The sequence below is a fragment of the Homalodisca vitripennis genome, chromosome 5 (genome assembly GCF_021130785.1).
Source record: "Homalodisca vitripennis isolate AUS2020 chromosome 5, UT_GWSS_2.1, whole genome shotgun sequence".
NCBI classification, from domain to species: Eukaryota; Metazoa; Arthropoda; class Insecta; order Hemiptera; family Cicadellidae; genus Homalodisca; species Homalodisca vitripennis.
This window is the reverse complement of record NC_060211.1, coordinates 144,762,037-144,787,296: the sequence shown is the minus strand read 5'-3', so window position 1 is coordinate 144,787,296 and position 25,260 is coordinate 144,762,037. Positions and strand designations below refer to the sequence as shown.

Here is a 25,260-nt window from a genome sequence, read left to right as displayed (position 1 = left end):
TGTGTAAAACATATCTTTATTAAATATGTATACCACTGACTGGTGGACAGCACACACACACTACTGTATGTTATTACAGTACACAGAACGCACAGACCCATTCTTGATTGGCACTAGTTAGCTTTTCCTTCAAAACACTACCTAATACAAATGAAGTTTTAAAACTTAAATGAAAATACTCCGTACACCGTAAAGTAAATTCTTTTAGACTCAGTCTGAACAAGTGATCTTATAAATAACTAATTTAATTATAAACTATTGGTGAAGTTATCTGGCAAGCAAAAATTTTATTGTTTTCAATGTGTAAAAATAGTCTATAAAACACCTTTGATTAAGAAAGCTGGTGGAAAATTCATAGTACAAAAATTTACTGTTAAAATAATATTAAAATGACAAGATCACTCACTACTAACTCATACAAACTGACCCTACCCACAGACTGGATGAAATTCGCACATGTGCACTAAGGTTCAAGGCCAGCTCACGCATACACCCACTTGATTCATATCCATCACGGTTTTTGCAAAAACAGGTCAGGTACTTTTTCTAACAGACCTCATAAATATCATCTTTGCCTATAAAATTGGAGTATAACGTTCACTACTATTCTTTTTGTTAGATTTCCCCCAAAAAGGAATTTTTGAAGACATTTTGGACAAAGGACATCATTTAATATAATGGTTTTAAATAAGGAATTGAATATTGTATAATCTTTTAAAGGGAAAAAGATAACACCATTCATTCTCTAATTTGATATTAGGACTTAAGAAATTTTTTAAAGATTGGTTTTGGATTTTTTTATTTTTAGCAGTTGAGGTTAAATCTTGATATAATAAAAATTAACGATTTATTGGAATTCAACCCATAATTTATTTGATTTTATCGCTTTCTTGGATCTGTTTAGCTGGTTTTAAATTTTCACTCCCAGAATGTTCTGTTTTCACAGTTATCTTTTTCGATAAATCCAGAGTTCAATTATGTGTGTTGTTAAAATTTTCATAGATGACAAGTTTTCATTTAATAAATATTTTGGGAACAGTTTTAGATTCATGTTCATTATCCAAACAAAAGAATAATTTTTGATTTGATTTAGAAATTCACCCTGGTGTTAGATATTCACTTACACTATCACACGCATGTTCTACTGGCACATTTAACATTTTGTTACAGTTTATATTGCGTAAATTAACTTAACAACTCTCTAATAAAAATGGTTGGCGTTTGTGTTTAGGTAAATGTAAGATCATTATTTGTTTTAATGAAGAAAAAAAAATGCAAAGACAGATAGTTTTTTAATCTGTTGTTTAATTGTTTTGAGGTTTATGAAATTTCATGAGTGTTTAGAAACAATTTTGACTTAGTAGCGAAGACATATTTGTATTTACAAAGAGAACTGCCTTCACGTGTACATAGTATGAAAATTAGTACTAAATAGCACATGAAAACTTCTCAAATAATAAATGCACAAAAATGTGTCTGCACATTCTGACTTCTACTAACGGATGGCACTTGAACTGATACTGTCTAAAAATACACACAAATACTCGCTATAAAAGTGCTGTTGCTATAATAAATATATCTTCACACTGGAGCTCAGTGTGGCAGTACAATACAATACAATATATGTACAATGGTATATCTGTAACAAAACTGTAAGGCGACTGTGAAATGAAACCCAGTTTCTCGGCTACTATTACACAACTGTATGTGATTGGCTCGTGCAGGCACGTCTTGAAGGCCTTAAATATAACACATGTGATGTAAAATAAACAACATTGTAAAAAGCTGTTACCTTCTGAACACTGTTCCTCAAGCAAAGATAAATTCTAAGGCACCGATTATAAATACAAAAATTAATCTCTCCCTGGTTTGTATTACAAATCAGTGCACATCGACATGTTCTTATCGTGTCAAATCTTGAGCCTTCTATAAAGAAATGCAATACTTATTTAATTACAAAATAATATATTTGAATACAATTTTTCTTCATATGGCTGTCTAAGCAAAACTAATTTTTAATAAAACTTGCTCAGATCAAAATAATTTCAGACTAACCGTAATAATTATGCTGGTTTTTGAGAAAACAATAAATCAATAGCCAAGAAAAGATCTAATGTCAGTTTGCTGAAATGTACATTTTTCCTTTTACGAGGTCGGTTCAACGTGTATGGTGTTACTTGTATCTGTGTTTAATAATTGGAGAGAAGAAAAGCAAAAGCAAAGTTTGTTGTGACACCTGTCTAAAGTAGCTTTAAAATACTACTTTAATGTAATTACATCTTAATATATTCACCAGGATGGATGTTATTAAAAACTCTAAAAATTTATATCCTCATCAAATTTTTACCTGCAAGTCAGAAAAAGATTTAACTTTTTGTTATTTGTTCTTTTTCTTATTATGTTAGATTTCGTAGAAGTTCATAATAAATATTTTTTTTAATAAATAGAATACGTAACTGTTATTTCATTTGTAACACAGACATTTAAATTGAACAAATCTTGGAATCATTACATTTATTAGTTATAGTTAGTTTTATTTATATTTTGATTTTAATTAGTTTTCCTGAATAGAAAATAATATAATAATAACTTAAAAATGTTTACAATATTGTAGTATTGAACAATATAGGTAAACAAACAATAAGCTTTTGAATTACTGCAATTTTTACCTTGAAATGTAACTTTACAAGTTATTGTTGTTAAAATTGTAAATTAAATGTACTAAAAAAATTAATAATTAAATTAAAAATTAATTATTTTAAACAAATTGCTCTTAGTTTATTGCTAATTAAATACTGAAAATATTATGTTCTTTTCATAACAATTTGATATACTATAAATAGTACACAAAGTAAATAAAAATAATAATTTTTCTTGCTGACAACTCTATGAGACTCCTTGTTGTACAAATCTAATGGAAAAATCATGTCAGTATTCTATGAGACTTTTTGAAAATGGTAGTAAAATAATGATGAATTAACAGTGGCTAAAACCATCATAGAAAGATTCAGTCATAGCTCTAACATCAGCTTCCACTGACACCAACCCTTTCTGGCTATTTCTTGCTTTGGCATAAAGCAAACAAAACAGGTGAACATAAAATATGATTGGTAAAGATAATTCCTTAATTAAAAGCCCTTTCCAAATTTATTTTTCTGAGAATTCTAATTGCTACCATATTACAATACTCCACTCTTATTTTCCAAATAAATCGGAAAGGTAAAGTAGTTTGTCAACCCACAAAATGCACATCTGTTTACTAATGCAACTAACACTATAATTTGTTACAATGCATTTCGTGGAATAACAAATTTGGCGATGTTGTCTGGGAAAACAGTGCTCAGAAGATTACTTCCGATATAACAGTTATAAATAATTCCAGTTACTACAAACAACAAAAGATCTTGAAAGACTAGAACGGTGACTGACTAGAAAATTAAGCCGATTTAACCATTTTACGTATTTCCCATAAAAATACTCAAGATCAATCCTATCGGTAATAATGCTTTGTTATGCTAGTGTACACTACAGCTACAGGGAGTTACCACACGCTCTACGACTAGGTACAGACTAAACGTTCAGACTTATGTATCCCTGTGGATCTGTGACTCACTGTCACGCCATGATTGTAAAAGTTTCTGCCATCATAAATATAGTGAATCAACCATTAAATACCCTACCTCTTAAAAACGTATACATACAAATAATCATACAAAATTGCTTTCAAAATATTTCCAATATAATTATTCAAGAATTAATTAAAGGATTTTTATAAATAAATTTATCTCACTAAGACTTTGACATTGTTGCACTTGGCCATGAATATTTTCAACATGTTTTCACATTACTAAATAACAATAACTTTAAACTAAAATAGAACTATTTTAATTAATAATAATAGGTATGAGTCATTACAAATTTCTGTTCCGGTTCCATATCTTTATACTAGATTCTCGATTCTAATTCTTTTCAATTGTTCAAAATTTTTTGTTTAATAAACGTTTTTAATTTGAATTTTAAATGGATTTTCAAATTTATGATTTGTTTTACATTATTTGCTATTTATTATGTAGCCACATCACAAAATTAGAGATTTATTAATTTTTTTCAAATTGATTTATTACACATTGACTGCAGCACAGACAGAAGATAGAGAGTAGTCGACATCATTCAGTACAGTCACAGTGAAGGTACTAATTTTATCAATTCTAGAGAAATAATCTGCAGCCAACACAGGTTATTAGTTGGTTCTTTGATCCCGGCTGATAATTATTCGTGTTTTGTTGGAGTTTTGCTTGTGTCAAATACCTAACGCTATTTAAAAACTAATACAAAAAAGGCAAAATTTTTAAAAATTACACAAATTACGCATTTATTGTCTTTTTTTAACGTGACTGTAACAAATCAATTTCCTTGTTTATTCATAGAGTGGTTGGTTGTACCAAGTTGAATTACACATTTTACAGAACAGTTCGTAACATCTTTGTTGACACCTTAGACACCTTAAGCTGTGCTGGTTTGCATTTTCCGTTGTAATTTAGTTCTTTCCATGTTACACTGCGGTATATGGGTTTTACATAACATTTTCATGTTAGTTGAACATCTATCATAGCGCCTTATCTTTCACAAAATTCTATTTAAATAATCATAAAGATCCTGATCAAACTTAGTTCAATTATTGGGAAATTACTGTGTTAATCAATATTACCAAATCTTACAAAAAATGTATCACAGTAATTCTTTTCTCTTCAAAATGGCCATATTAATAGGACAGGTTAATTCATTGATACCATATAGTCACATATTTATTAAAGTACCGATCCTAAAAATTGATAAATGTTTGAAAAATGTCTTTTCCGTTAAAACCTACTCACTTCCATCAAGAATACAAAGCAGAAAATTGATAAGCAGGTCTGATTGTTACCATTTTTCAGATTAAAAAATTTCCAGTCATCAACATATAAGACAGAGAATGAAAATAACAACCAATGGTTATCAATATATTTGAACAGAAGCATAAGTACCAGAATCGGAATCTAGTAAAAAGAACAATGAAATCGAGAATCAGGACAGTGTATCTCAACTTAACACACACTTGAGTAAATTATAATAAATAATAACAATAACAAAACATATTGATGTTACAGACATTACTTTGAGTTTACAACAAATATAACAAAGTCCAAAGTAAATGTGGCAAAGTAAGGTTTTACAAAACTCTTACATTTTAAAAATTATTTATAATACAATTCTAACAAGACTTACGACTGGCCTACATATAAAATGTAATAATGTACTGTATTAGATAACTGGTAATGATATTAACAATCTTAAATTATATGCCGTAATAATATGTTCAATGCGGACATCAATGCTATGGTGACTAACACCACTTCATAGTTACTTCAAATGCCATGACTTCATAGCGATCTAAACTACAATTTTAAAATAAAAATCAGAATTCCAGCCTCTAGTTATTTATATTCATACAATTTTATTTTATAGAAAGATCAAAGATTTTATGTAACGAAATGTAATAGTAATCTCCAATTTAGTTGGTATGTACCAATTTAAATCTCCAATTTGTTAAACTATCACAAACAAATACATTAAGGAGCTGATTTTTTTCTTTTACAAAGGAGCTGCACTTTAAGTACAAAAAGATTGATACTATATGTTCAATAAAACATTAATTACATACCACATTTCTCATTTATTATATAACTAAAACTAGATGATTTGATTTTTCAGGTATTAAATTACAATTAGAAATTAATAGACAAGTCTTGTTACAATTGATTATGATGTTTAAAAAAAAGATTAGAAGAAAAACTATTAACAATAAATGTAATAATTATAACGCAATAACATAGTTAAACTCAAATTAAGTACGGTGAGTGTCTCGTTCTTACTGTCCCCTTCAGGACAGTAGGCCTGACTTGTAATATTTAAATAATCAACAAAATATAAATAATATTGCTTTAAAAGGAAATAACTGTAATTATTATAAATTCATGAGATTTCAATATTGGCACATGAAATTCAAACATCCCACATGGGGCATTCCAAATACTATACATTGCTTTCAAGGCTGTCATAAATAGAAATATAAACTAAAATATAAAAATAAACTAAAAACACTTATGATGGCACAGGGAATCACTGTTTTTTACAACTTAAACACCAATTATATATAATATAAAAATAACCAAATCATAATCGTATAAATAAATGGCAGACTAGAAAAGTTACAGATAAATAGATGTCTAAATAAACTACACAAGCGCTCTGATACGCTATCCATAGTACAAAAACACAAATAAAATATATACCTGAGTTACCAACAAAACAGTGTAAAATACACAAAAACAAACCTACACTAGTTAAAATACGTTAATTAATATCAACTAAATTTACAACTACAAGGTTAAGAAACTGTTCCATATTTTGTTGTCTTCAAATATTTTACATTTAAAATTGTTATAAGTCTTATAGAAACACTTGACTATCATCACAATAATACTGTTTTGTTGTCGCTAGCTGATTACGGGTATAACAAAGGCTAAGTGTCATGGTTATCTGTTGTGAGTGAGCAAATATATATGAGGATTTGTCAACTAAAACATTCAACAATCTATTTCATAACAACGGTTGTAACGATTACTAAATCTTTATCACATTATTGTAAAAAATGCCCTCGCGTGTAATACTTGCAATATTTTTATTGCAACAATAGAATTGTAAAAAATGTAAATATGGACTGTAACGGAAATAAGCATGTAAAGAGTTTGTTAATATCTCATTATTAGACTGTGTCAAAACCACAAGTGTTCTGCTCCTACATAGTTTAATATAAAGTGTGATAATGACAGGTTCCATCGCCACTATACACATCTCTGTCTCTAGGACCTCATTTCAAACATCACTGATGTACTAGTGAACATCACCGATGTACTAGTAATACTGTATCAGCTACTGTGAATCTTGAACAATGCAGAGACTTGGTTACTAAATTCAAGGGCTGTAAATGTTTACAGGTTAGGTTCTGGAATACCTTTTACGACAAAAAGGAATATCGGTTTCATTAAAACTCTGTGTATTACTTAAGGTTGAAACTGTCAACCCACATAGTGTAGTGTTTAACAAAATGTTTCCATTATTTGAACATTCAGTAACATGTGAATAGTTAATTATTCAAGAAACAAGACGAACACTAGGGGAGTAAAAAAATGTGATGGGAGTATAGTGGTATCACAGTTACTGGACATAACCATTGGTCATCTCTTTGTACTTCTCCAGCTCGCTAGGATGCATTCGCTTGCGGTGGGAGAAGCAGTTCCCCGAGCTAGCGAACGCCTTGGGACAGAAGGGACACTTGTACGGCCGGGCACCTGTGTGCTGATTGATGTGGAACTGCGTTAGAACACAAGAAACAAATTATGTTACATTTCAACACTTACCATCATATAATTTTAAACACTAATAAATAATAATGCAAACTAGTAATAAAAATTATTTTTATTGATCTGTGTTCTTAATAACTTATATAACAAATAAGTGTTTTATAGCCTATGCTGTTATATCTACACTTGTAAAACCAGTTATAGGAGCAAAAATACCACTGTTAAAAATGTATGAACTTAAAATGAAAAAAAATATTTAAAATCACCTATTTGATTTACTAATCTTACAAATAACGGCTGTTTGTATATCATGATATATGAGAGAGTACTCAAAATGTCCTGGAATAGCACTGTACTGGTCTCTTATTTAAATACATGCATTCCTCCCCCTTGACAGGTTGTCTGGCCACAGTATTTTCCAGTGAAAACAATTTTATATGCTGCGTATTTTATTTGTTATGGAGGATTTCCTTTTCTTTCTGGTTGAAAAAAACTGCTGAAAATGTAGACAACAACATAAAAAATATTGATTTAAGATAAATTCAAATTTTTAACGGTTTTTGTTTTTAAACAAAGTCTCAGTTTGTCCATCTTTTGGCACTAGTGGAAAATGTTTGACAGTTTGTGCAATATTGTTGTTTGATGGTAGATAATTTAAAAATATATAAATTATTAAGCTCTTAGGCTCCATGAAACGCTAAGATTCAAAACCAAGCCAAAGAAGATTGTAGCCTAATTACGAGTATTACTACATGCTATTCTATGATTTTTACTACTTAGCTAGTTCATAAAATGTTTAGAAACGAAAACATCACAAAATTGTTAAATTTTAGAGATTGTTCTATGATATTTGTATGTATGAATGTGCAGATGTTGGGAAAATCGCTCAAATTAATCAAGCCTAAGATATTGTAAAAAGTGGTATTATGACTGCAATACAATCTATATAAATAAGAATGAAGTGTATCTTGTTTGTAGACACTAATTGAGAATGGCTTGACAGAAATCTTTAAAATATTTGTAATTATAAAAAATAGGTTTTAACCGAAAGCAAAACTGAAAAATTTAGAAATATATATATATATATACATACACGAGGCATGTTTTTAAAGTAAGTACCATTTTTAAATTACACCGCCGCAGCGCTGCAGTTGCCGTTTAGCGCATGCGCGTAGTGTAGCTACATCAGTTGGGAAGCCACAGATGCCATTACGACGCCATTTGATCAAGTCTTTGTTTTGTTTACGTGATTTTAAAATGCCACCGACTATCGAGAATCCCGCTGACTGTGAAGTGTGTGCTGTGATTTGTTTTCTCTGTGCTAAAGGCTTAAAAACAATTGACATTCATCGTCAAATCAGTGAAGTTTATGGTGAAAACATTATGAGTGAAGGAATGGTGTGGAAATGGGTTAGGGCCTTCAAAGATGGCCGCACAAATGATGAGGAACGAAGTGGGCGACCTTCAGTCATTACCGATGAACTCATTCAAAAAGTGGACTGTAAAGTGAAAGAGAACAGATGGTTCACTATTTCATCCTTAGCTGAAAAATTTCCTGCTGTATCAAGAAGTGTTCTCTACGAAATTGTGTCCGAACGTTTAGATTATCGGAAACTGTGTTCACGGTGGGTACCGAAAATGTTGAATGATGAGCACAAAACCAAACGATTGGGCAGTGCATTGAGCTTTCTCAAGTGTTACAGTAACAAGGGCGATGATTTTTTAAGCCATGTCGTTACAGGCGATGAAACGTGGGTAGTCTACGTTACACCAGAATCAAAACAACAGTTAATGGAATGGAGGCATTCAACATCCCCTAGGAAAGTCATGTGCACTGTTTTTTGGGACAGACAGGGTGTGTTGTTGGTCAATTTTCTGCCTTGCAGTGAAACGATTAATGCAGCCACGTACTGTGAAACTTTAAAAAAACTGTACCGCACAATTCAAAGCAAGAGGCATGGCATGCTGAGTGCAGGCTATAAAATCATTTTATTTCTTTAAGACACTGCGATTAAATTTATTTAAATTGAATTGGTTTTGAATATTAAAACTATACATTTTTTTAAATAGTTGCTTTTACTTTTTTAAACTAAACTTGTTACTGAGATGTTTTTAACATTATCATTGAACCTTTATTATCAGCTACTAACAATATCGTATATTTGTTAAGCTTCGTAGAAAAGCTGACCTTGAGATCCTGGTTGCGCTTGAAGGTCTTGTCGCACAAAGGACACTGGTGGGGCCGCAGGTCACTGTGTGTGATGCTGTGAGCACGCAGTGTACTCTTGGTGGGGTATACACGAGCACACACCTCACACGTGAACTGCACGCCACCGTGGTACTCCTTGTGGCGATACAGATTCGACTGAGTTTTAAATCTGTTAACAGAATACCACTCAGATTTAATTTTTTAAGTTTGAAATACTCAAAAAATTTCTTATTTAAACCAATACTGCTTTGGGAATTTTTCCGATATTATGTATACATTTACTGAACATTTATGGATTCACAAGTGAACAAGAAACTTCAGATCTCGAATTTTGCTGTGACCTGAATCTGTAGCAGATATTTAATCTGTTCTAGATACCCAAGAAACTTCATATAAGCCAACCAGTAAACTTTGTGCATCTAACATTTTATTTATTAAATTATAAGTTACATGTCATCAGCATATAGGTCGGTTACCAATGTGTACTGAAAGAGGAATTCCTTTTAATAGATGTATTATTAATATTATGTAACAAAGTTGGCAATAAGATTTAGGTTTACTGTAGTCTTTATTAAGTTACTAATATGAATAATATATCTATTCCAATATATACAACCTTACACAGATGGCTAAAAAAATGAAATCCATAAATAAATCTATAAACAATTGACTATTGTATTTTTTCTGATTTGTCTGATTATTGTTTTATATTAGTCAAAGATAATCAATACCATAGACCTATCACTGTGTATTGTTAATTACAATAGTTATATTAGTTTATACGATAAATTGATTTCTAATATACATAATGTTACTGCTATATTTTTAATTTCCAAACCTTATTGTTTTTCTTTATAGAGTACATTTATACGACATCCTTTACGGGATTTAAATAATAATTAATAAATCCTTTTCTCTGAAAAAATTGTGAAACCACTTTTCCAGATCACTAATTAAGCTGCAGGAGTGTAATAATATTCTTTACTGTAGAGACACATAACCTTATGTGTGGTGTATTAGTGATTCAGAAGGAGTTATTTATTATTGTACAAACAGTACTTACATTCTACCACAGATGTCGCAGTCGTACTTCCCTTTGGGTCGATGAGTTTCCAGATGCACCTTGAGATTGCCCTTGGTGGAGATCTGGCGGCCACAGATGGGGCACAAGTAGGGGTGAGTCAGAGGCAGGTCCCGGATAGTGTGCAGCACACCATTTGACGAGAACACTGATCCCTTCTTGTGGCTCCTGGAACATTCATACCATTCTCATTGTTTTACAACCAAAATATGAGCTAGTCAAAGAGTTTCATTTAAATTTATAGCATTTCCATATTATATCTTACCTAATTTTTAAAAGTCTACCATCTGAAAGAAAGTGTACAATATATCTACTGTTATGAATAGCACTTAAGTGTTAACAGAACACTTAAGTATTTCTGTAGAATGTAACATTATCACAAGTGTACTTTAAAAATGATTTGTTTATTTTTGTTTCAAGTAAAATAAAATATAGGGGTCTAGGAGACGGGCTGACCTTAGTTCGGGTCAATCCCAAATGAACTGGGAAAGTACCTCTCCAGGGGCGGCACCGCAAGGTGTCGCTCAAGACCGAAGGGGGATCCGAATCCAACCATCTAACCAATGGTTGGGCTCGGATAAACGCTACTTAGCGTCCTGCTTGAGGTGGCCCTGCTGTCAACAAAACCCCAGGATCTAGGGTAGTGTCTCGAGTGTGCACTCTGCGCGGTGACGGCCCTCGGCGCCGCGCAGTAGTGGTGCCAGTCCGGGTCCGCCTGGAATCGCACCACACACAAAAACTTGTTTTTGACTGAGGGCACCCCAATCCCTCGGTGTGAAGCGACCCGTGCCTAAGGGATGCATGGCGCAGGGGTTGTGCGTCGTAAACGGAGCCCTTGGGGGTTGGGCGCCCCCCCAAGCGTAAATAGCCTTACCTGGTCATGCGGGGCTCTGGCTGGGTGGACCGTTATTTCCTCGGTACTCGTGGGACCTTTTATGGAGTCTTTTAACAAAACAACAAAAACACCAACAGATTTAGATCTGGAAGAACTGCAACGGGCAGTTGCATCCGGCACCCAGGCCTTGGATGTATCTGCCTGTTCTTCTAGCGCTACCACCATCGACGATGATGTAGTACTCGATGATGCTAGCGGAAGGGTTGAGTCCATGGACACAGACACTGGAGCATGTGTAATGGACTACAACCTTAAGCTCCCCTTTAAACTGCGCAAGCGTTGGGCGATGGAGCAGAAAAAGGCCGACGGCACCTGGCTTCCGGACAGTCAATGGAGGAGGCAAACGGGCAAGATGTCGGCCAATGAAAGGAAAAAGTTGAGGAAACAGAGGGAGGCAGCACCGGAGGCAACTGCAGGTGCGGTCTCTACTCCTATTGGGAAGAGAGGGCGCTCGGGCGGTTCTTCGGCGGAAAAACCCCTGCCGAAGAGGCGCCCCGGTCGCACCTCCTGGGCAAGCAGCGCAAGCGACGAGTACCAATCCCTCAACGGAGGAGGGGTTGGGAGAAACATTCAGGGAGGTTCTGACGGGACATAAGCTAGTCTTGGTCCCTGCGAATTTTCCTGAGAGGCGCCTCTCAGAGGAGGAGGTTATGGAACTTCGGAGGCGCATTCTCGACGAGGTACTCTCAGCAGAGGGTGTGTGTCTGCAGTTCAAAAAGTGTTTCCCGGAAAGGGGGGCTCTAGTCATGCTCTGTGGCAGTGACGAGACCAGGGACTGGCTGCGGGGTCTGGCTCCGGGGCTGGGGATCGGTGGCCCTGGGGGAATAGGGGTGATCTGTGGGGACTACAAAGACCTCATAAGATCTACCAAGGTCTTCCTAAGGGTTGATGGTCCCATGGCCGAGAAGGACTCTGCGACCATTCTCAAAGCCATTGACAAACAGAATGCTGGGATCTCTGTGTCGGACTGGAGGGTTGTTGGAGATGTCCACACGGGAGATTCCAGAACTCTCGTAATTTTAATGGATGAGCAGTCTTCAACCACTCTTAAGGGGAGGGGCTGGAGGGTGTTCATTGGTGTGGAGCAGGTCCAGCTGAGGGCGCGGGGTGGGGCGGTTGATCATGGGGATCAAGGTTCTTCAGATCAACCTGCAGCACAATAAGGCTGCCTCGGCTGTATTCTGCAGACGCTTCCTGTCGGAAGATTTCCACGTGGCTCTGATACAGGAACCTTGGATCAGCAAGGGAAAAATATCAGGGCTTTCAATGACAGGGGTGAAAATAGTTAGTGCCCAAGTTGAAAATGCCAGGACATGTATTGTTGTAAGCAACAAGGTGGACAGCATTCCTGTTCTGGAATTTTGTTGCAGGGATCTCGCCACAGTCAGGCTGATGGTGGCTGGCACTGGACGAGCCCTGCTAGTTGCATCATCATATCTACCGTATGATGATGCGGAGTCCACGCCCTCCAGGGAACTGGCTGCCTTGGTGGACCATGTTGGGAGGAGTGGAGCGGAACTGGTGGTGGGATGCGACGCCAACTCGCACAACGAGGCGTGGGGCAGCACCAACACCAATAACAGAGGTAAGTTACTTCTAGAATACATAATGTCCCGTAGTCTAATGATTGCAAATGTTGGAAATGTGCCCACGTTTCGCACGAGGACAAGAAGGGAGGTGCTAGATGTGACCATGATGTCGGAGGGTATGGCTGGTCGGATGCATGGCTGGCATGTGTCTGACGAGCCTTCCCTCTCTGATCATGCTCACATCTGTTTCAAGATCGGTGAACAGATGCTGGAAAAAGTTCAGTATAGGAATCCGAGGAACACAAACTGGGTATCATACAAGGAAAACCTCAGGGCACGGCTGGATTCTGATTCCACTAATGGGAAACGGATTCACAGCGCGGCGCAGCTTGACGAATCTGCTGACGGTCTAACTTCTGCGATTGTCGGCTCCTTCGATCTCAGCTGCCCGATTATTAATAAAAACAGATCAAAGGTAGCCTGGTGGAGCTCTGAACTGGCCTCTTTGAGGAAGAGGGTCAGGGCTCTATTCAGGAGAGCCAAAACTTGGGGCACTTGGGACACCTACCATGAGGCTCTTGCACTGTACAACCGCAAGGTTCGTACGGCTAAGAGGTTAGCCTGGAAGAAGCTCTGCACCGATATTGACAGTGTGCAGGGCAGTGCAAGGCTGCAAAAGCTGTTGGCAAAGAATCCCATCTCGCCGCTTGGTAGTCTCAAGGACGATCAAGGTGTTTACATTACTGAGCCGGAAGGAGTTCTGAAAGTTATGATGGGAACACACTTCCCGGACTGTATTGTTCATGAGGGTGAACAACCACCCGAAAGTGAGGGGAGACATGCGGGTCGCGCCACCCATTCGCAGTGGAGTCTGGCGCACCGTATTGTTACCTTCAGTAGGATTGAGTGGGCTATTAACTCATTCAGTCCTTATAAGGCTCCTGGGGGCGACGGGGTGAGACCGGTTTGCTTGCAGCGGGGACTGGACATTCTCCTTCCACAGCTGTGCAGACTGTTCAGAGCCTCCGTGGCTCTCAGGTACATCCCACTACCCTGGAGAGTGTCCAGAGTGGTGTTTATACCGAAGCAGGGGAGGGCGGGCATGGATCGGCCGAAGTCTTTCAGGCCGATATGCCTGTCCTCCTTCCTTCTCAAAACCATGGAGAAGATGGTTGCCAGGTTTGTATGGGAGGGAGCTCTTCTGGAGCGACCTTTGCATCCTAACCAGCATGCCTACACTCCAGGAAAATCTTGCGACTCGGCCCTGCATCAATTGGTATGCAGGATTGAGAAGACGCTAGCGGAAAAAGAGGTAGCTATAGGAGTCTTTTTAGACATTGAAGGTGCCTTTGATAATACAGCCACTCAGGCGATTATCAATGCGGTCTCGGGACGTGGCGTTGATGGTCAGGTGTGTGACTGGATAGGGGCCTTGCTCACGGACAGGGTTGTTGTTTCAACCCTCATGGGAGCAAGTGTTAGTGCGAAGGCTACGAGGGGCTGTCCGCAGGGCGGCGTCCTCTCTCCTCTTCTGTGGAACCTGGTTGTGGACGACCTGCTGAATTCTTTGAATAGCAGCGGTGTCTTTGCACAAGGGTACGCAGATGATATTGTGATTCTTGTGAGTGGCAAGTTCAACACAACAATCACGGAACTGACCAATGCTGCTCTGAACATGGTGGGAAACTGGTGTGATAAGGTTGGCCTCACCGTCAACCCCACCAAGGCTGCCGTGGTTGCCTTTACCAGGAGGCGACAGATGGAGGGCATTGGTCCCTTTCTATTTAAAGGCTCACCCGTTGAGCTGAAGCCTGAGGTCAAGTACCTGGGCGTGATCCTAGATAGGGTTCTAAACTGGGGACCTCATCTAGAAAGGGTCATTGCCAGGGGTAAGTGGTCTCTAATGCAATGCAGACGTGTGATAGGTGGGCCCTGGGGACTGAAGCCGAGGCTCTTGTACTGGCTTTATGTTTCCGTTGTCAGACCTGCACTAATGTACGGAGCTGTCGTATGGTGGCCAAAAAACGGAAACCAAGACTGTGGTAGCACGTCTGGCAGGTATCCAAAGGATGGCCAGCCTTGCTATCACGGGGGCCTTTCCTAGTGCGCCAGGCGCGGCTCTGGACTGTTGTCTTAATCTCGCCCCCCTGGACATTGTCATTCGAGCTATGGCCAGGAAGAGTGCCTACTGTCTTCAGCAGACGGGATTCTGGTCGGGCTGCAGAGGTGGGCACTGCAGAATTGGCACTCTGATACAGGAGGATGTTTTGCACATGATCTCTGATCAGATGCCACAAAAGTTTTCCTTTGACAAACCCTTTAGGATAATTTTGCCCTCAAGGGATGATTGGTCAGAGGGGAAGCAACCTCTTCCACCAGCGGAGCTCGAATGGTACACAGACGGCTCTAAAACAAAAAGCGGCACGGGCGCTGGAATTCTGGGAGTGAGACCATGTAGGGAGCTGGTGGTTCCTATGGGTCCGTATCCGACAGTCTTTCAAGCGGAGGTCGCAGCCATTATGGAATGTGCTCGTGAGAATCTTCGTCTGCGATATAGGGGCAAGACGATTAACATTTTCACAGACAGTCAGGCAGCACTGAAGGCGCTGGATTCCTGTGCAATCAAATCCAAACTGGTTTGGGATTGCTATCAGACCGTTTCCTCCCTTGCCAGAATCAACATTGTAACCGTCTGTTGGGTTCCTGGTCATGAGGGGATTCTTGGGAACGAAAGAGCTGATGCCCTGGCCAACCAGGGCTCAGCAACAATTATGACGGGCCCTCAACCATTCTGCGGTGTTCCAAGGTGTGAATCCTCTAGGGTTGTCTCGAAATGGATTCGCGCGGAGCATGGTAGAAGGTGGAGGTTGCATCCGGGTTTGAGAGTGAGTAGAATGGTATTACAGTCACCTTCCTCCAAGGTGGCCTCGGACCTTCTCTCATTAAACAGATCAATGTCTTCTAAGGTCATTGGTCTCATTACGGGGCATGGTCACCTGAAGAAGCATCTACACAGAGTTGGCATCCTTCAGGAGGATCCGCTCTGTGGAAGGTGTAATGAGCAGGAGGAGACTGCTGAGCACCTGCTCTTTGATTGCCCAGCAATAGCAAGAGAGCGGTATGCCATCTTTGGTAGCTTGAACAGGGGTGGCGAGTTTTCCCAGGAGGACTTGATAGGTTGTTTTCGGCGGTTTGTTGAACTGCTGAAGTTGTAGACTGGAAGTCCTCATGGTGTTTCCGGGGTGCGCAAAAGGCCCTTGAGGCTTAAGTGCATGGCAGTAGGCCGCCCCAGGGAAAAAAAAAAAAAAAAAAAAAAAAAAAAATATAAGGTTGCATGCATTAAATTCTACCTGTTATTATTATTCTTCAGCGTTTCAACACTTTTCAGTATTATTTAGTTCTTTCTTAAAAAGAGATATATGACATATATTTTAATAAATATTTATAATTTTACAAATTAAATAATCAAAATGCTTACTGGAAACATAGAAACAGCTTGGTATTTTAGGAAAAATAACCAGCATTTACAGGGTTAATTTACTTTGTGTTTAGTAAAAGGATATTGATTGATTCACTGAATCAAAACAGATATCACAAGACATTATATCTTAACTGGTATAAGTTGATCTCTGTCTGAAAATAAACAGCACAGCAGGTTTTGAAAGGATGCCTGTTGATTTTGTGGTGTATTACGTTTCCTTATCTTTATCTTAAGACAGGATGATTTTTTGTATGAGTAACATTTGCTGACAGACAGTACTGTACAATTTATTCCATTTACCCACATTAAAAGTCTCTTCAGTCAAAACTCTTTAGAAGGGACGGAATACACCCTATCTGGGGACAATAACCGTGAAAGAGATATGCTTGACGTTTTATTTCCTCTAAAACATACAATCCAACATCCATCTACATTCATGTCCTCTAATAACTACAATATAAAACAGAATTATACTACTTACATATAGCAATTCATTCATGTAGGACACGTATAAGAAAATTCAATGTCTGTATAAAACTCAGATGGTTCAAACCAATTAAAATGGACTGACCTCAGCCTGGAGTTAAGGTCTGTGTCTGACAAGACCTTGCGCGACAGATGGCTCCACAGGTGGTTCTGCAGACTAATCTCCGAGTTGAAGCCTCTAGGACAAACAGTGCACTGGTAGGGTTTGGCTTCCTTTGTATCTCCAGAACCATTCACCTGATCCCTGTGACAAAAACGCTGTTACTTCACTGCACAACTCTTAGGCAGTTTAATGAAGTTATAATGCTCGATAATGGCAAACATAAAAATTTAACTTTAGTTACATTGAAGTTCCTTTAGATGTCAGCCTAATGTTTAATATATCATTCAAAAGTCGGTCTAGGAGACAACCAATTGAATTGTTTCATAAGACAGTGAGTGCACTAGGACATCTGTCGTAGTTCACTGACAGTTCCAAGATGAAAAAATCTGAAAGATCCAGAAGAATTTGATTACATCTTCTATAAATCTACAAGGTGTATCAATGCTCAGAGGAATCACTTTCAAAGTCTATAAAAGATCTACGAAAAAGCAAAGTGAGACTCACTTGGAGGATTGTGGTGGTTCACTGTCGTCCATGTCTTCACTGTTGTCATCCTGGCCTGAGAGGAACAACATAGGGTCGATTCTGACTTCCACTTCTGTCACTTCTGCTCCTGAAGAACTGCCTTCACGGTTCATTTGCTGACGGCCCTAAATTTATATGAATTCAAATAATATTAAATTTTACATTATTTCTTTAATTAAAGCAACCAATAAAATAGACTACACATCTATCTGGAAATTCTGTACAGTGCAGGCTCACTAATGTAAATATACCAATCCAAATAACAATGTAGGTATACCACTTAATACTTTGTTTTAACAGAGCTGTATTAATGGTACAGTAGTGAGTGATAATATAAGCTAAAAAGATAAGTTTTGGATTTTTAAAAACTCAAAATAATACTTTGAATTTTCAAAGACGATATGTCAGAGTCCAAATATAAAGTAAGATGATATTGTGATTCATTTAAATACCAATCAATAAAATATGTGTTGTCATACATTCAAAAAAATAGCTTACTTAAAGAAACAGTTATAATAACCATGATTAGAGCAGTCAACTTTTAGAGACTAAAATATGTGGGACGATTTTACAGTGTAGACATAGACTAAAAAAAGGTTGGCTAAGATTCTCCTATCATTCAAAATTCCTTTAAACTAAAATGATTTTTTCCGAAAAAATCTATTCTTACATGAGTCTGTCTTAGTCAAAATGTTTGTATTTAATGCAGAATTATTAAATCAGGTACTTTGGGATTATACCGACCACACCAGTATGAAGAACACAAAAATAGAAATTTATAGAAACAAACATGATAGAACGAAAAAACAACTCTTCAATTACAAAATTACAAACTTACAAGCATTTCCAGGTATTGTGATCGGTATTGTTGTCGCTGTTATCTTATCTTTCTCGAGAATCCTGATTACGGCAGGCCGCGCGGCATCACGTGATTTGCACGGTACATCATTGCCTTTCCATTACAATTCAATTTATATTTCTGATTAGCCCCTCTAGAAATTTGATATTTTACTGATAGGTACTATCTCGAGGGATGTTTTTCTTTCGTCGACATCAGCGCGGGGCAGCACCGAAGGTGCTGTCGAAGCCCGCGCTGATGGCCGGAGGCACTCGCATTTTGGGTGGCGGAATGTGATCAAGAATAAAAACAAGTTTTGAGTGTTTTTTTAATAAAAAAGTTTAGTTTGGTAAATGTTTGTTTTTGTTGAATTTTTGTGTTTGGAGAAATGTAGAGGTAAAACACGGAAGTACAACAAAGCGATGCACCAGCTGAACGGGCGGCGAGACTCTGCAATCACGTTATCTACTAGACGCTCGACTTTGACCTCTGTCTGAGGATGGGGAGGTGTTTGCGATAAGACAATTCCTGTTTTATATTGACGAAATATTGTTCTACGCTAATCTAGTAATCAGTAGAAACGAAATGTGAAATAACGATTCATGTCTGGGTGTGGTCGGTATAATCCCAAAGTACCTTAAATCATTTCCTCTCCTTCCTTAGGAATCTCCTCAACAAGCTGGATGTCATGGTTAGAGTACTATTAAAATTATGTAGCATCTTGTGTTATAGATGTAATCAATTTTTTCACACTTAAGACTCTTGGAGCAATTGGAAATCATTAAAAACAAAAGTAATATTGAAAAAGAGCTATTACTGACTTCATAAGCAAACAATCCTGAAATTCAATGAAAACAATAACATGATCTTCAATATGTAAGGTGCACCTTTGAAATAAACACAATATTTAAAATAAACATGTTTGGTACAAACAAAATGTTCAAAACATATATTTTGAGAAAACAAAAAAATGTCTGTGACTTGAATATTGGTTTACACAACTTAAATGGTATAAATAAATCAATTAATCTTAAATAGTATAATTATGTTCAAATATCTATTACAACACCAACATTTTATCAGATTACTTACGTGAGTAAGAATTGAATGCAGTAAACTTCCTGAATAATCTGTTCCATCTTTTTCTTCTTCATCTTCCTCATTTCCTTCTTCATCCTCTTCTTCCTCATCTTCACCATCATCATCCTCTTCATCATAGTCACCTTCTTCATCTTCTATTTCATCATCATTTTCACCATTTATTTGTCCATTGCTTGAGGAAGCCTCATTATTCTGGTTTCCTACTAAACCGAGCAGTTTTTCTTGCATTTTCAAAGCCATCAATGCAAACTGGTGGTGTCCATCGAGTTTGACTGTACAGTTTGAACAAACTATTTTGGGTAGATGGTCTTCTTTTGAAACCTAGAAAGAAATCATTCACAGAAAATACAGAATCAGATTTTATTATTTTGGGATTAAACGGACACTAAGAATATGTGTATCAATTCCCAATTCCAATCTAAATTAAAATTAGTAGATCTATATTGTTCTACAAAAATGTATTCTTAGGGTCACAAAAATACAGACCTACTAATTATTGCAAAAAAATATTACAAAGAATTTATGGTTCAATCCAAGAGGAAGGAGAATGGAACAATAGAAAATTTAGGGAACAACAAGACTTGTAACAGGAATCAGATGTGGTTGGCCTTAGAAGAAGCAGAAGATTAAGCTGGCTGGCAGTTGTTAATAAAAGGGGGAAGGAACAAGTCATTCTAAGAGTGTGGGAGGGAAGACCAGAAGGAAGGATGAGTAGGGAGATCAGACAAGAGCAAAATCCTGAGGGAAATAGGGGGGAAATCTTGGAATATGCCAAGATAGAAGTGCAACTTGATATATTTTTTAACAAAAAAGTTATAAAGTAAAAAAATATTCATTAAAAATTAACTTAAATTTAAAAACATCCAAATATTTCTTTATTGCAATATATTTATTTTTATTAACACTAAATAAACCAATGGGTCAAACAAGAAATTATATAAATGTTGGTAAAAAATTAATCAACATTCAATGCAATACTGGAATCAAAACATTTCTTGTCCATAAAATAAATAAAAATTTTCAAAAATAACCTTGAACCCTATAAATAAGCTAAAACCACAGCAAACTTATCTCCAACATGTCTCTTGAAATCAAGGAATTTTAATACTTTCTTAAATCACTGGAAAACTTACATCACTAGAATCAACATCCTTAAAATGTAATAAAACAACCAAAATCTACTTTAAGAGTTCTTTACAACACAACAAATTTTACATCTGATTCAGTATAAAAGATTATATGAAGAAGGCATTCTTTTTGGTCCTGAGACTATTCAATTCCTTTGTAAAACCTAGACGATTCTCTGAAAGTATTTAGATTTTCCATCAAACGCCAACTCATAAATCAAGCATACTATTCAGCTAACTAATTCTTTAATAGATCACTGAACAAATATTTGGGTATATTTATTACAGTAGTTTTGTTTGCATTATAAAAAAATAAATAATGTCATTTCACCAAGCACAGTTAGGTTTCTGACACAAACCGCAGACCAACAGTTTAAGGGCGACTGCCAAACCAACACCAAAGGTCAGGCAAGCAGGCTGCTTCAAGGACAGGATCATTCAGCAGTCATACATTGAAGCAACACCATGCTCTACATTGTTTGAATTGGTATCTAGTAATAATTGTAGTACCTGCTACCCCTGTGCCATTGGCACAGTACTTGATCATTAACTTATTAAGTGGACTGTATTCTTTGCACTTCAAATTTATGTCAATATAAGGAATTAAATATAGTTAAAATAGAGCTCATTAGCGACTTGCAAAACTTACTTATTATTATCATGTTCCTTTATATATTTTTGGAACAGCATTCATTATCTCTTGTTTTTTAAAAAGGGAAATGTTTAGAAAGTGAATAAACTCTATTTACAGTTAGGTTTTATTGTGTTAAGTTTGTTTTATTGGCTTAAACTGCTTAATAAGCAAGATCATAAAATTGTTATTCAAAATATTCACTTAATATCATAAAAAGCTTTCTTATGAAATTTCTCTAAAAATTTTTCATATATTGTGTGCTTACGTATTTGGATGAGTCAGGTAGTCTGTTAAACATTCTTAAACTAATCTGCTTGATAATAGTTTTGTGTTCTTTTGTCTATCTGTCTATCTTGATACTATTGTATGTATTGTTATTATGGCAAGTGCTTCTAGTAAGATTTTCTTTTACCTAGTTAAGGCAATAAAAAATAGAAATGCTTGTTAAAATTAAAATCTTGTATTTTATGCATATTATCCTGAATTATTCATTGTCACATACACCATTTATGCATCTCGCTTATATTTTTTTTCCAAAATAATTCCTTAGAATATTCTCCAAAGCAAAATTAGTTAGCCTGCAGCAAATAGTATTATACGCATTCATCAATAAAAGTATGATTGGTAAGAATTTCAGTATTTTGAGCAAAAAGGTAACCCTATCTAAATATGTGCATAGATCACTTTGGAATTTCCAATTGAGCTTAGTATTCATTTAGAACTGAAGCATTTTTACTTAAAGTAGAGTTATATTGGTATTTTGTGATTTAGAACTATGTTGGTTTGATAAAAACCTCTGATCTCTCTAGGTAGATGAGGTGATTTTAACTAAATGTAGAATAGGTTACAAAAAAACTTTAATTTGGTTTATTTACAATAAAACGATTGATATCGTTAATCCCACAGCTTTTAGTGATAATAGTAATGTTATCAGGGTGAGGCCAGAGATCAGAGATCTAGCCTCTCACCTTAACCAATTGAGGAGAAAAGGTTAGTCTCTTCCATAAATGTTTCACGTTGGGTTTTCATTAGTACTTTTACTATCGTAGAGAGTACAGGTACAAGACAAATAGGCCTATAACTACTGGTGTTTTATACAACACTTTATATTTAGGTAAGTAAGTATCCCTCTGAATCATCCAGTTTACTAAATACATAATAGGTTTTCACAAAACTTGACAAAGCATTTTCAAAATAAGTTAGATGAACCATAAATATCTTCAAATTAGACAAACTCAAGCTATTAATAGCTTTGAAAACCTGTTCAAAATCAATTAAATTTATATAGGCCTAAGCTATGTACTTAAATTAAAGCAAGATCAGGTTTTTTTACAAATAGGCTGACTACGCTACTAATAAGTAAGGTAGTCAAAATACGTACAGGTGGATACTGCAATTGGAATGTGAGGTTTCAAAATTCTCTCAATGATCGCTTTCTTTTTTTAATGACTCCAAGATACTTTATATTTTTGTGTTTGAGCATGAAAGGGTAAGGTACGATAAGCGGACCCGGTGTTTTATATCGAAATTGGAAAACGATATTACTTAATCATAACCATCAATATAATCAATCGATACTGGTTAATTATTTTGAACTATTAACTTAAATAGTCTATATCAACAGCTGTAAACACTTTAAAATAATACACGTAGAGTAATATTTCAATTTTACATAAGTAATTTTGAATATTAAAAATGGCAGTCAATTTTAGAAAACTACACGACATTGCTTTGAAAGATGATAAGACATAAATAAAATATATTGTTTTTGTGGGTTCAACATGTTGGACTCGTACCGAAAATCCCATTATGTGAAATTTGTGGGAAAGAAACAACTGTAACTGTGAGAGGAGCAAATATGATCAGTTCAGTTTTCCTAATTTTTGTTATAATAATTTGTTTGATCACTGTAAATATTAAATTCATATTTTAATTTAAAACATATGATTGTTATTGAGGATTATAGATACTTTTATATCAATAGGATTTGAGATGCGAATATTAGGTATCGATGACTACATTCTTCTATATAAAAAACCGGGTCTGCTTATCGTACCCTACCCACATGAAATAAAGTAGATATTTTCTGTGCAATTACAGAAGAGCATATAATTTAAGTGCTACATAAACTTTATTTAAGACTCTTTCAACGTGATGATTATAGGCTATAAATATTTAAACTATGTCATATTGGTTACTGGTAGTGTAAAATACTTAGATTACAGTAGACTGAACAGTCTTATCAGAGTTGTGTTCATGGATTGAGCTAGGCCTATGCCAATTTCTGCTTGAAGTTGTGTAACATTTAAAATAATTAAATGTACTATTGAAATCAAAACAAATTGATAAATTCAAGTAACTTGTTAAATATTATTAAGAGCCAACATCAAAATCTTTGTAATTAAAGATTTGACAACTTAACATTTCTCCTTGACATATCAATAATAAAGATAAAGGTAAGAGTGCAAACCCTACCCTATTTCAAATGGACATATTTTCATCAATCTAAATTCTCTTAGACATTCATAAATTCTGTGAAACATATTACTTATTCACATTAGTTCAATCGTAAATGCATGACTGTATCTCAGATCCTTCGCAAGATCGGACAATATTGTGATCTAATGAATGAGACAGAATGCACTTTCACTGTCGGGTCCATGGCCTCCCAAGGCAAGAAGTGAAACCGTTTATCTCTGGCCGCCTAGTTCAAGGTTGACCTAACCTCTTCACCAAAACAATAACAAATCTTAGCAATGATTTTATTTAAGTAATACCCAATCATATATTTAGTAACTGAATAACAAATAAATTTTCCAATAAAATGCATCCAGCAGGTCACTCACCTCTATGTGCAAGTAGCTCTTAATCTTCGCTTCTAATTTATTACGTTTTCCTTCTTCACCGAATATACTGGTTCCTTCGCCCTCTTCTGTGCAAATCCGACACAATCGGTCGAGATTTTTAATTTCACACATTTTAGAAGCAACCCTTTGACCCTGAAAACACCGCTTTACATCCTGACCGCACTAGATGTTTATTTTGGATTGCGGTAAAACAAGTGGAGGCGGTGTTTTTAACGCCGGCCCCCCACATAGAGGGGTGGTAAAGAAAAACGACGTTGATTTCACAAGTGACTATTTGCGTCGCTCAATACTAGCCATGCCTGCGCTATTGCAATTTAACCCCAGTATGTCAGTTCATTGCCCCGTCCTCTGTCTCTCCACTCATTTCTATTCTGCACTAAATTTAGATAAAACTCGTAAACTATTATTAGCATTGTAAACATTTGTTTCAACTTTAGTAATATGCATAATTTTTAAACTTAAATAAGTTTTCAAAAGTTTTACAGTATTAGAAAGACTTACTACAAAAATTGAATCATTCAATACTAATGTTCTCTACTTTATGTTGTTTTTATAAACATAAATAAGTTATGCAGAGCTTTGTTTCCCCAGAGCAAGTTTAGTCAAAATTTAAGCTACAAGCTGAATCATACTTCCTGTATTTTAATATTTTAGCCGTATTATAGTTGATTATTTATATTTGGTTCTTTATTAGTCTTACTTACTTTAAAAAATTATACATTTTGAATCATGTATTTTTTTTGTACAAATTTTATGGTTGGCTAGGTGTGATAGGTAGTAATTGTAGAAGGATTGGGCTTGGCAAGACATGCTCTAGGGCCTGAATGATGAGACATAATTGAAAATATCTCATTTGCCTTCTAAATTCTTTGGAATCAATAAAAAAAAAACACCAGTGTAATTAGTTGTAACTATATATAGATAGTTTAAAATATTAAATTTCAAAAGTATTTGATACAATAGATGAATTTATGGAATACC

At 35.8% G+C, this 25,260-nt stretch overlaps 1 protein-coding gene across 1 annotated transcript; it reads right to left on the bottom strand.

Annotated features, from left to right (window-relative positions):
* LOC124362978 (zinc finger protein 771-like) lies at nucleotides 1-24,543 on the bottom strand. The gene is made up of 7 exons (XM_046817903.1): nucleotides 24,259-24,543; nucleotides 19,643-19,972; nucleotides 17,692-17,837; nucleotides 17,170-17,328; nucleotides 10,676-10,861; nucleotides 9,592-9,781; nucleotides 1-7,413 (listed from the first exon to the last, which is right to left on the bottom strand). The coding sequence occupies exons 1-7, from the start codon at nucleotides 24,388-24,390 to the stop codon at nucleotides 7,258-7,260; spliced, it is 1,299 nt and encodes a 432-aa protein (XP_046673859.1). The 5' UTR covers nucleotides 24,391-24,543; the 3' UTR covers nucleotides 1-7,257.
* Between the last annotated feature and the right edge of the window lie 717 nt (nucleotides 24,544-25,260).

Excerpts from the sequence above, each read along its gene's own strand:
- LOC124362978 (XM_046817903.1), bottom strand. The coding sequence starts at position 24,390 with ATGTGTGAAATTAAAAATCTCGACCGATTGTGTCGGATTTGCACAGAA. Across the intron at positions 19,973-24,258 it reads AGAGCTACTTGCACATAGAG|GTTTCAAAAGAAGACCATCT; the intron begins GTGAGTGACCTG and ends ATTTCTTTCTAG. Across the intron at positions 7,414-9,591 it reads AGCGCAACCAGGATCTCAAG|TTCCACATCAATCAGCACAC; the intron begins GTCAGCTTTTCT and ends GTTCTAACGCAG.